Source organism: Phalacrocorax carbo, chromosome 1 (assembly GCF_963921805.1).
Source record: "Phalacrocorax carbo chromosome 1, bPhaCar2.1, whole genome shotgun sequence".
NCBI classification, from domain to species: domain Eukaryota; kingdom Metazoa; phylum Chordata; class Aves; order Suliformes; family Phalacrocoracidae; genus Phalacrocorax; species Phalacrocorax carbo.
The window spans coordinates 203,924,019-203,936,901 of record NC_087513.1 but is presented as its reverse complement, the minus strand read 5'-3'; the positions used below and the strand labels follow the sequence as shown (position 1 = coordinate 203,936,901).

Genomic DNA, 12,883 nt, shown 5'->3' with positions numbered 1-12,883 from the left:
TCTTTCCTATAATTAGCAGAAAAGCACACAGAAAAATTGAAATTTTGAAGTATTTCCTCTCACCTCTTTGATCCTTTCATTTTCAAAAAACACTTTATATCAAGAAAACATTTGGGCTGTTGTGGGGATAAAAGTACGCAACTACTGTCATATTGCTGCTGAAGCTGAGAGTAGTCACCTAAGAAATTTAAGTCTAAAAACCTGGAACTTGCATCTTGGAGCAGTAGCAGGGATTTTATATACCTGAACTAGCTTTGGCTTTTCTGATTTTGGAGTCAGCTCTTTAAAGGCTGTCATGGGGGGAGTTTACAGAAGAAATTGCCTTTCAGCTAATATGCCGATTTAAGTAGTGAAGAATCTTTTTTTTTAAAGTGTGAAGACAGAATGCAACAGTGGAAGATAAGATTGAAAGGAGAACCACATGTAAAAAAGTATAAAGAAGGTTAAGGCTTTAAAGTCTCAATTGGTAGAACTCCTCATGCGTAATTCCCTGCAAGGAATTCTCTGCAAAATCAGAATCTCATTAACTTTATTGATACTTCTAATGCAGAGATATTAATATATCTAGGTTTTTAATAAATCACAATATAATCTGATATACAATACTAGGAAATAATCTTTTTTCTCAACAAATTATTATGAGTATAAAGGGAGAAGTATATACTTTTTAGGTGAAGAGAACAATTTGTGGGATAAAAATGAGAATGAAGACACTGCCTTTAATTACCTTTTTTTAAAAATCACTTTGATTAGTCTTTGTTCCATCAGATTATGAGACAAAGGAGTTGCTAGCTTTGGTTTAAGGAATTATTCATTGACTGTAGGGATTTAAGATGCATATAGGAAGGGTTCTGAGATTCTTCAGTGAAGCAGATGTAGAAGAAGATGGAAGTGTAGTGTGGTAGTACTACATGCAAGGTGGGCTGAACAGTTATTAGAATATGTTGATTTTAAAAACAGAGGTTCAGAAATAAAAACTGTTTATACACACACATGGAAAAGCCATCCCTAGCTCTATAGTGTGCATCTTGCTATAGTTCAGTGAAATTTTTAATAAGTAGAGAAAATAAGGTTTTCTATATTATTTCTGGCTTGACCTGAAAGATCAGAAAAGGGAATTATCTAATATTTTATGGGTGATTTCTTAGTCTGTTAATTAATGTAATAAATTTTTCTCTAACTAAATCTGTCCTGAGGACTCAATGCTTATATTGTTTCCAAAATTCCAAGGAGAGAAAAAAATTTCTTGTGTTCAGTTCTAAAACAAACAAAAAACAACCAAACAAAAAGTTTAAAAGCCTTTTTCTTTTGTTTTTTTTTTTTCTAGATTATTTAAGTGTAAAGGTAATGAACATTTATTGAGTGTAAAATTTAACATTACACAGTGTTGTTTCCATAATTCTCTTATTTTCTCTTTCAGAGATCATCTATAGCTGGGTATTTAATGAATTCCCATCTTTTGTGGCAGAAGATAGCAGACGTTTCATCTCTCAGGAGACAGGCAATCTCTACATCTCCAAGGTGCAAACATCCGATGTTGGCAGCTATATATGCCTGGTAAAAAACACAGTGACAAATGCCAGAGTTTTGAGTCCTCCTACACCTCTGACACTGAGAAATGATGGTAAGAAAGACATTATTTCTGGGTACCACATGGAAGCAAAAATACTAAGCCAAAAATACTTTCGTTAATTTAAGAATGATGATTTTTTTTTTCAGTATATTCATGCATTTACTGCAGCAATCAGCAAAGGAAAGGTGTTCAAGGAAACAGTTTCTTTTAGAACTTCTAACAGTTGTGAGAATATTTAGACCTCTGAAGGCTGAGGTACAGTCTAACACCTCTTGATGTATTTTGTTTGGAACAGTTACTCTTTCTTGCTATTCGGTGCTCTATCACTGACAGAAAAAAAGCAAATCTCTTTTTTTAGTAATATCTGTTTCTTTAGGGCTCAGTTTAGTTGCCTCAATGCAAGTGACCATTGCCACACTGAGAAACCCTCAAGCATCTGAGACATCCACAGGGGACTGGCAAATATCACATAGGACATACAGACCAGCAGCAGGATGCCAGCAGATATACATGCATGCATCTCAGATAACACAAGGCACACATGATCAGACAACTGAACAGATGCTGCATTTCTTAAAACTTTAGTTGTTGCTGTACTAAAGACTTGTTACACTTCCAGGCTCCAATTCAATACACTGGTTAAGCACCACCAAGAACACTACAATAGATTTGATTACAATGATAGGTAGTTACCCAGGTAGTTTTGAATTTCATCGAGGCGTAGAACTGCAGTATTTTTTAATGTAAATAAGTACCTAAATCTTATTATCAAAAAATGGCTTAAGATTTTTTCCCAAAACTTGACAGAAACACCCTCCAATAATATTTATTATGGAGCAGTATGACATTGCAATATAAATGATATGCAACTCTGATTCTGTTGGAATATCTGCCTATAGAGGCAACTGTATTATTTGTTCTTTTGCAGGAGAGAAATTAATATTTATTACATTATAATTGGTTTTTTGTTTTGTTTTCTGCCAAAATAATGTTATTTTTGAGAATAATAACTAATGATTCCAAAAGTGCCTGTATAGATAAGCACTAAAAAGATATAATTTTATGGTATTTATTATTAATATCTTGCTCTATTGTTTCTTTATGACATTTCTTCATGCTTTTACTGGGTTCCAGTTTTGTACAGAAATTCAATAGATCAGTCATATCGCACTAACAGTACATAGACACACAACACAGTATAAGAAATGGAGACAATAAGTAAGGATAAATGCAGCAGTCTACATCACTGAGCTAAGAAACAAAACCTGTGAAGGAAAACTGTGCAGGGTAGTACACACCAGCCTCAAGCAAATTTGTGTTTCACAGCTGGCTGTCATACAACTGTGACAATCCAACCTTCTGAACTGTGCTGGAGTATTGGGGAGGCATTTGCACATAGATGAACTGCTCCTCAACAATGTCTCAATTCATTTTTTTCACATGCATGAGCTTCTACCAGGCTTCCATGCCTTAATTTTTATCTGTTGGGGTTTCTGAAAAGCCCCTTTATTGTAATGGCATTCTTTAGTATTTGTTAGTAAATTGCTTGCTTTCCTGTATGACTGAGCAAGTTTCTCAGTGAAGAGACTCAGACTTTCTACCTAACCTTGCATTCTACATAAACCTACCTTGAAAAAATATTCAGGAAAATCCTGGCTGCTAAAACATATTTATTATTTAGAACATCTGCCTTGTTCTACCTCCTCCACAGAATGCAGTAATATGGGTCTTTTAAAAACTATCTGAGATCACAAATAAAATATTCCATTAATGGTACTGTACTTTTTTGATAGAAATTGCTCTGTGTTATATTGCCTTGTCCATTGACAAATATTAAAAAGTGATGACAGGATTATAAAAATATATAAATTATACCCCAAAATATGTGGTAATATAGCTGCTGAAAAAGAGGTGCTTGTTAGAGTTAAAGGAAATTAGAGTAATTTGTGGAGAAAGAAACAGCTGAGGATTGACTCTAATAAGGAAGTGAGAAATTAAGAATGGCATTAGAACAAACATCCAAGTACCTGAAAATTTACTTGACACTATGTAGCTGAGTACTGTTATATGATTTTAAATATGGTTTTTAAGCTTTTTGATTATAAAATGAAATTAATCACTTTCAGTTTTTCAAATATTTGCTTGAGTTTAAAAATCATGCAGCTTTTTGACTTCTAATGCTTGGCATCACAACTGACATACTGCTCAGTGAGCACGTTTTTCAGAAACCACAGGAAGAGCTTGTGTGTTTAAACAGCTCTTATAAATGACACTATATAAATAAAACAATTTATATAGTCTGTAATCTCTGGACATAGGTATCACTAACTCAGAAATATTCCTTTATATATTTATCATTATTCTTGCATTTTGATTTATAAACAGGACCTATACTGAGGGAACTGGACAGCTTGTGACGAAAAACACTCCTATGACAACATTGGTCTCTATTTATCTATGAGGAAGAAACAGAATAATATTAAGGCTTTCTGTCAAACTCTGCAAGAATGTAGGAACTTCCTGGGCTTTTATTAATCTTTTATTTCTTTCATGATGTGTCTCAAAGGGGAATTTAGCTCCTTGATATGAAGCAAATTAAATAAAATCATCAAGAAATCCTTCAATGGATTCTGAATAAAATGAATACCTCATTTGTTCAGATGTCCTTGACAATCAGTCATTTCATACAATTCAATTTCACTTCAAGCTGGGTTATAAAAACACTCAAAAATTCTATCTGAGGAGATAAAAAGTTTTAGCAGGAAAAAAAAACCCGCATCATTTCATTAACTGCCTTTATAATAGATAGAAACTTTGAGGAATTATCTAATAACTGTTTACAAATAATAAACAGCATTGTTAAAATGGATCTTTGCAGGCTTGGATGCTGATTGGGAGCAGTAAATTATCTTGACTAATAAAAACAACAGAAAGTCTCTTCAAATTTAGGAAATAGAATCCTAGGGACTGTAAAACATTTGACGCTTGGTAGCGTAAGGCAGTTATTTCAAGTCCACACATTTTCATTACAGTTTTTCTTCCTTTTTTTATCTTTCTATATTTCTCTTGAAAATATGTTAACTTTAACATTATTACTGTACAGGAGATAATTAAGTAATTCTTCATTTTATGTCTGTGTAGATACTGCCTAGTGGCTTTGCTATGGTAAAATTTCCAGAAAAAAAGAGAACCTGTACAATTTCAGTCATCAAAGGATACTTTCTACTGTGTTCCATTAGGGCAAATTAGTTTATACCTCAACAGAGGTCAGTGCATCTGACCACACATATTCTCATGTAACTGAATGCAGACCTTGACCTTCAATTATTTTTCCCCTGTCATCATAGTTCTGTGACCTAAACTTCTGTGTCCTAATTGATTAATTGATGTCCTAATTGATTAATTCTATGTGATTAATAGCTTCACATAATAATGGAACATATATTTATAAAGGTATTAAGGATGTTAATTTCTGCTTTTCATGATGGCATTTGTTCTGCACATGCTTATTCAGTTTGAACTCCGGGATATGTTGTTTGAACATCACTGGGTTATCTAAGGATCTCTTTCCCAACATTAAAAAAACCTTGAAAGAAGTAATAATAATTTCCCCAATGGTGGAAATTAAAAAATAAAAAGGGCCAGTATAGGATGTTAAGGTAATAAATAATTCATAAAAGTAAAGATAGAGCAAAATCAAGTTTCACAGACATAGACTATTTTCATCCCTGAAGAAAGCTCATAGTTGTTAATTAATTTATAATTAGCATTGAAGAGATTTGCTTAAAGATTAAGCAGAATGTTTATGATCTTTCAGTTTTCCCCTTCCAGAAATGCACAGAATTATTTTTTTTCCTACTTGTGTTACTAGTTTTGTCTTCTAATGTGTTTATTCATATGGAGTTGAAGTCTAGAAGACACAAAGCATACCTGGTTTGTAATGAGAGTTGAAAATAATGGGCTGTGACTTAATCCTGCCAGGTTTTCTGGAGTTTCTGGCCTTGTAGGCTGTCTCTTTTGTGTGGGTTATATTGCAAGATAATTAACTTACATTTTGAAGTGTCCAGTCACATTTCATATATGAATTGTGCAAGTCCATAAAAACTATGCAAGACTGGGTGGAAACTGTGGGAACTCCTCCTAATGCTCCAGGACAGATCTCAAACCTGAAATAATCCTAATTTGATTTTTTTTCCAAGCATAGTCAAGCTGTCTGGGCAAAATCAGGTTTGATTTCTAGCGGTATAAAAACACTGATGGCACTGACAGAGACATAAAAGTATGTGAGGTCTGCTCCAGGGTAAGGCTGATAAAATGGCAATGTCCCGAGACAGTCATTACTTTTGTAGTATGTATGTTGTTTCTCCCCTAAAGCTGTAGTGAGATATTTTAATGATGGGTTATTATGAAACTGAAAATAAGAGACTTCCCACAATTTCTGCTTTCCTCTAATAAAAATACATCCTTCATGGGTTACAGGTATTTTGAAGAAACAATTTTTGTCTGTTTCATTCTGGCTTTTGTGCCTAGATCTCACTGTAAAGATAAAAATCAGCATTAAAGAAACCCAGTATAATCTTATTTTAATTAATAAGGAAAACAGGGACAAATATATATAATAGGAGGGGGGGCATTGGTTTTGCACAGGTTGTTATTTTTTTAAAATAGTAGTGTTTCCTTCCATTTAGAAAATCTGCTACAGTAAGCACCAGTGGTCCTTCCATTTAAAATTCTCAGTGAAAATCTGTAGGTAGGCAGGAAGTTTTATGGAGGGCTCCTATACAATAACCGTTTACAGAGTGTTTTATAGGCATTGTAGCATGGTTCAAGTGCACTATCAAACAGCACACAAAAGTTCAAAGACACTATTCCTAGAAGATTTAGCCCCCAAAAATATAGAGAAAACATCCAGGGATGGTCTTTTGGCAATATAAAAGGGCTGATCCCAGGGGAGTATTTCAGGAGGAGAACTGGGAAAGGTTTGGAGGAGGTTAAGTTTCAGCATTCAGTGTAGAACAGGAACTCTTACACTGTGAAACAGTTTGCTTTGATAACCTCTTTATGGGAATTTTAACTGTGAAATTTTCCTACTAGTTTATTGAAACACTATCTGCTGGAAATGAAGTTGTTGCTTTTTTTAATTAGCTGAAGTAATTTAAGATTCTGGACGTCACATATACTGCACTCAGGTTTTCTTGTTTTGCTTCTCCTTTTGATGATTTATGAAACTATTACACACAGTAAAGAGTTAACTGACCTGTATATGGAGTATAAAAAGCATAAATTGAATGAAATGGAGAAAAATGTTCCTGTAAATTCAACTCAGGATTAGGAATGCTGTTGCATCAAACTGTAGCTATTAACATTTCAAAAGGTGTGTTGGTAATATTTTGATTAATAGTGACTAAATTAAAATGTGTGCAAATTGATAATGAAAATAACCTTTATAGTTGAGAATGGTTTCAGATTATTAAGAATGGTCATACCTAATGTTATGATTCTTACAGTCTCAGGATCCTAAATACAAATTCACAAGTGACTGCTTGCTTTGCAATCACTGAATATACCATAATGTTCAAATAAGAATGACTTTTCTGTTTGGTGTTCTCAAGAAAATGAAATAATTTGGTTGTGAACAGTAGGAATTTTGCTTGAGGTTAGGACTGCAGTAAGTTTATAACAAGGATAGTTTGTTGCTCTTGAGCCTAAAACAATGAGTATTTCAATAGCTGTTGCTAATGGACAAGAAATATTAAAAATAGTTTGATCGTTCTTGTTGAGGAAATAATAGGTACTTGTATTTTCATCGTTATATGAGGAGTCTCAGTTGAAAAACTTCCCATTTAGGAAGCTCTTTCCAGTTAATTAAATAACAATTAATATTAGAGCAACACTACTTTGTGTCTTAATTGAATAGAACAAAATGAGAAATCCTCGTCTGGACACTGCAATAATTTTGACACTTTTGATACCTAACTGGAAAGGGGATATTTTGGTCTTATCCCGTAAAAAAATAGTGCATGTTGCAAGAAAAATGGAGTTTAAGGTCATATTTGAAGTACAAACGATTATGTCATCTACTATAGGAGAAATGAGGTTCTTTGAGAACTGTGAACATGCAATCAGGAAGATAATTAGAAACCCTATGGAAATTAGATCCTCCTCCTAATCATTTAGATTAAATAATATTTTCCAGGTTTCTGAATAGCTTTTGTGAGGCTGACCTGGATGAACAGAAGGTAATTGGAAAGTACGAAAAATAAACATTGGCCAGTGATGTCTAAAATAAATCTGCCATAGATTTCTTGTGCCAAGTTCAGCACAATCCTCTCCCCATGTCAAAACAAAATGGAACAAAAAAAAGAAATTACAGTTCTTTTCGCTTTTTTGTTGACTCATATTCTTAGGGTTTGGCCCCGGTTCCCTTTACTTCAGTCATAACACACCCATTTATAATTGAAAACAAAATGGTTTTAGTTGTATTTGCTGTTTAAGAGAGGTAGAAAACTCTTGTGCATGTATGACACATACATAACATTTATTATTTATAAATAAGTTTTAAAATATTTCAAGATAGGAATACTATTTCTAGAAAGGGCTTTCTAGACAGAGTTCAGAGAGTAACTCCTGGACTAGTGAAATGAAGTATAATATAAAGATGGATTTTAAAATGGGAAGAGAAATTTTTGTTTAAGCTTTAGTTAAACATTTTGTTTTCGTTAAATGTTACCTCCTTCTACAGCTAACCTCCATAATTAGAAATACATTAACATCTTATCCCTTAGTTCTAAACTAAAGAAGAGTTTGTTCCCTTCTTGTGCTGTATTCATTAAGGTTTTTTTTCCCAGAAGCTGGATTACTAAATTTTCTTTTATATTAAGGTAGATTCTAGAAAAGACTTCTTTCCATCCAGTGATATGTGATAGGATTTGCTTGTTAAGTAACATGTGAATATATTGTTGGCACTTTATTGTTCAGTGCATTGAAGAATGCAATTTCACATAAGCATTACAGCTTCTTGAAAGATAAATTTATAGATGAAAACTTGGCTGAGAGATCTCTAAGTGGACAAATACCATGGACAGTTATCATAAACCAACCATTCACACAGTAAATTTTTAGAGACTTACAGCAGGTGCTAGTCCTTCCATTTAGAATAAGATTAATGGCAGGTAAGTCAATAAATTCTTCCCAATGTATTGAAAATTTCTGCTGCAGTCAGGATGCAATGGTGGGTATCATTATATTTGAATTAATTCTGTTTGTGCTGTGAATTTACTGTCACTGCAAATATGTGTATTCTGAGCTTTCTCTTCCCAATAAATATCTGGGGACATTTAGTAGTGCAGGTCTTCAGGGAAAATGCTAAATATTAATTTGTCACAAAAAGACCCAAATAATAGACAACCTTAGTTTTCATCACTGATTATTTATACTATACATTAAATTAGACATTAATATTCCTGTCATAGTTTCTTGCTCAAAATTTTCTTAAGTTTGGATAAATATTCACACAATAGATCATAATTACAATGTGATAGGAAACTCAATTTCATAGAATCACGGAAACACAGAATCACAGGTTGGTAGGGACCTCAGGGATCATCTAGTCCAACCTTTCTAGGAATAGCACAGTCTAAACAAGATGGCCCAACACTCTGTCCAGACGACTCTTGAAGGTGTCCAACGTGGCCGAGTCAACCACTTCCCTGGGGAGATTATTCCAATGGGTGACTCTTCCTGATGTGAAAAATTTCCCTCTGGTGTCCAATCAGAATCTCCCCAAGAGCAACCTGTGTTCATTCCCCCTTGTCCTCTCCACTTGACTCCATGTAAAAAGGGAGTCTCCATCTTCTTTGTAACTACCCCTTAAGGACTGGTACATGGTGATGAGATCCCCTCTGAGCTTCCTTTTCTCAAGGTGGAACAAACCCTGTTCTCCCAGCCTATCCTTGTATGGCAGGCTTCCCAGTCCTCTGATCATCTTGGTGGCCCTTCTCTGGACCCCTTCCAGCCTGTCCACATCCTTTTTGTATAGAGGGGACCAGAACTGTACACAGTGCTCCAGGTGTGGCCTGACAAGCGCTGAGTAGAGTGGGATGATGACTTCTTTCTCTCTGCTGGCGATGCCCTTTTTGATGCAACCCAGCATCCTGTTGGCCTTCTTGGCTGCAGCAGCCACCGTTTGCTCATACCGAGCTTCCTGTCCACCAGCACCCCCAGGTCTCTTTCCACAGAGCTGCTCTCCAGCCAGGTGGATCCTAGTCTGTGCTGCACTCTTGGATTATGTTTTCCCAGGTGCAAGACCTTACACTTCTCCTTGTTGAACTTCATAAGGTTCCTGCTGGCCCACTCTTCCAGCCTATCCAGATCTCCCTGCAGAGCAGCTCTCCCTTCTGGAGTGTCTACTTCCTCACTCAACTTGGTGTCATCATCAAACTTCATCAGGCAAACTTGATGCCGTTATCCAGATCACTTATAAAGTTATTGAATAACATTGGGCCCAATATCGATCCCTGGGGGACCCCAGTAGTGACAGGTTGCCAGTTTGAGAGAGAGCTATTTATCACCACCCTTTGGGTGCAGCCTGTCAGCCAGTTACCCACCCACCGCACAGACCACTTGTCTAGGCCATAACACATAAATTTCTCCAGGAGGAGACTGTGGGGGACCGTATCAAAGGCCTTGAAGAAGTCCAGGTAGACAATGTCCACCGCTTGCCCCATTTCAACCAAGCAGGTCACTTTGTCGTAGAAGGCCACCAGGTCTGTCAAGCACGATCTGCCTTTAGTGAAGCCATGTTGGCTTTTCCCAATCACGTGCTTCAACTGACTTGTGATGGTCCCCAGGAGGATTCATTCCATAACTTTCCCAGGGATTGAAGTAAAGCTGATGGGCCTATAGTTACCCAGATCCTCCCTCGAGCCTTTCTTGTAGACAGGGGTAACATTTGCCTTCCTCCAGTCCTCTGGGACATCCCCCATTCTCCATGACCTCTCGAAGATTATGGAGAGGGGCCTTGCGATGATGTCAGCAAGCTCTCTCAACACCCTTGGGTGGATGGCGTCAGGGTCCATTGATTTGTAGGGGTCAAGCTCCTGTAGTAATTCATGTACTAACTCTTCCTTCACCGATGGTGGGTTGGTGTTTGGTTCAATTGGAAATTTTGTTCCCAAAACCTGGACCCTACAGTGCTTTCTGATCTTTAAGATTATTAGAAAATACTTGTGCAGCAGGACATGTTCATCACTCCTCAGGAGGTTTTCCAGAATTGAGAGGAACATCCAAACCAATAAGAATTCCCCATAATTTTGTGATTAGAACATTATCCAGGCTGTAAGCAAAATGGATTAACATTCCTACACCGTCTGATTATGATCAGGGACTTCACCCAAAGCTCTCAGGCAAACACTCTTAATCACTGAACTATGGAGGTTGTATCTTTTGCTAATAAAATAACGGCAAGCATAAGTCTGTGCCTAATGTTTCTCTGATGATGTTTGCCAGGAATCTTACTTTTTTTTCTAGCTACTCTCTTAAAAGCTTATCAGCCACTTATTCAAGTATTTCCTGTAACTGTTCAATTCAAAATTAGTTTCTGAAGTAAGTTGAAGAGCTGTTTCTTAAACAGTTTGAAACAAACACAAATCATTTTAGCTGGACAGGTTTAAGGAGCCATCATGGAAGCTTATGTTCTAGGAGATTCAGGAGGGTAAATAATATTTGGAAGACTAGTGGAACAGAAGCACTAGCCTCTACACGGCTGGAGTAAGATGATGTGTCCTGATTTCTCAGCAGTCTGTTTTTTTTTCCCCCCATGGAGGCAAAAAGCCTCCTTGTGTGGATACAGTGGTAGACTCACAAGTTTTCTACACTCTTCATTTGAGGTTGTAAAAGTCATGGAGCTGCAGGCTAAAGGAAGAGGTAGAGCAGTTCTTTTCAAAGTGATAATGACTGATATCCTGTCTGTCGCTCTTTCACTTGTGTTTAGCTGAAAGGACTGACAATCAGAAACTGACCTTGCTACTTTATTCCATTCTCCATTTCCATTAAATGGCCCACAGGGGATAATGTAAACAGCTTTAGCTGTAGTAATATCTGTAAATGTTTGAAATTCTATTACATCTATTCCTGTGGTATGTAAGCACCACACAATCAGTCTTTATCACACTACTGTGATTTAGTGGATTGTGTCATCTCTATTTTTTGATGGAAAACTAAACTGCATACAATAGAGTAGCTAAGGGTTTACAGGACACTTTGCTTAGTGGAGATTTGAACTCAAGTAACGGATTTGCAGCCAAGTCAGAAGAATATATGGTTAAATTAAACAGCTTATTAAAATTAAACCTGATTTTATGAAGATTTTTCCTTACCTGAGTTGGAGAATGTGTCATAATTGCTCTGTGATAATTACATTGGTGTAAAAAATATCTGAAGGAGGGAATAGGGAAATAATCTCTTCTATAAATATTGAGTTCCATTTCTGCCCATGTGTCTAACAAGCCATTAATTCTAACATGGTCAAGCTGTGCTTAGTCCCGGGACATGTTCCGTCATTTGAATCAGTGCCTTCTCCAGTAATTAGAGATATAACAGAAGGCTTTACTAGTGTTTCATCTCAATTCAACTTCACCCAGCCAGGGAAGGCCCTGCCTGGACAGAAATGTGGAGAGCTCTCCTTTTCATACACACTGAAAGGGCAGAGACCCGTAGACTGGGAAATGTAAGGTGAGATGACTTGTTTCAGAGTAAAGATTTACTTAAACAGTAAAGGAGTAAGATTTACTTAAACAAACAGGAAAGTTTGGTTTTTAACCCCTTTTTTAATCCTAGATCAACTTTCAAGTTCTGCTAAATTAGATTTATTTTGAAGCAGTGTGTTTCATACCAATCACAAATTTAGCACTTTCATACTCAGATCTGAACTCAACTGAAAGACATAACTTGTGAAGTAGGGAGTGTAGTAAACTAAAAATTAGCCTAAGAAAAACTGAATCATGAGCGTCATGTCCAGGAAGGTAAAAGATTGTCGAGAAGGAGGTATTTTCATGGGAAGGCAGAGCATGGGAACATTGAGAATGGTCCCATTCCTCTCTAGTGCTCACACCACGTGTGTGCTGTGATTTGTTAGCTGCTTGAAAATCATATATTATAGTTTTATTCTCTGATGATCAATTTAATTTATTGTTATATTTCATGTTTGATACCTGGAAATAAAAAATTACTAAGACAATTTTTATGGCCTTAACAAAACCTCTGAAAGAGAGTCATGTATATAAGTCTGAGAGAGATTGATTCTAATGCGCA

The 12,883-nt window shown here is 36.0% G+C and overlaps 1 protein-coding gene across 2 annotated transcripts in view; it reads left to right on the top strand.

The window, feature by feature from the left end:
• Window positions 1-12,883, top strand: part of CNTN5 (contactin 5) — a 673,376-nt gene that overhangs the window by 505,118 nt on the left and 155,375 nt on the right. For both annotated transcript variants that reach the window (XM_064441325.1, XM_064441324.1), the window contains one exon: window positions 1,421-1,624. In XM_064441325.1, the coding sequence (XP_064297395.1) occupies window positions 1,421-1,624 (204 nt within the window). The remainder of the gene's footprint in view (window positions 1-1,420; window positions 1,625-12,883) is intronic.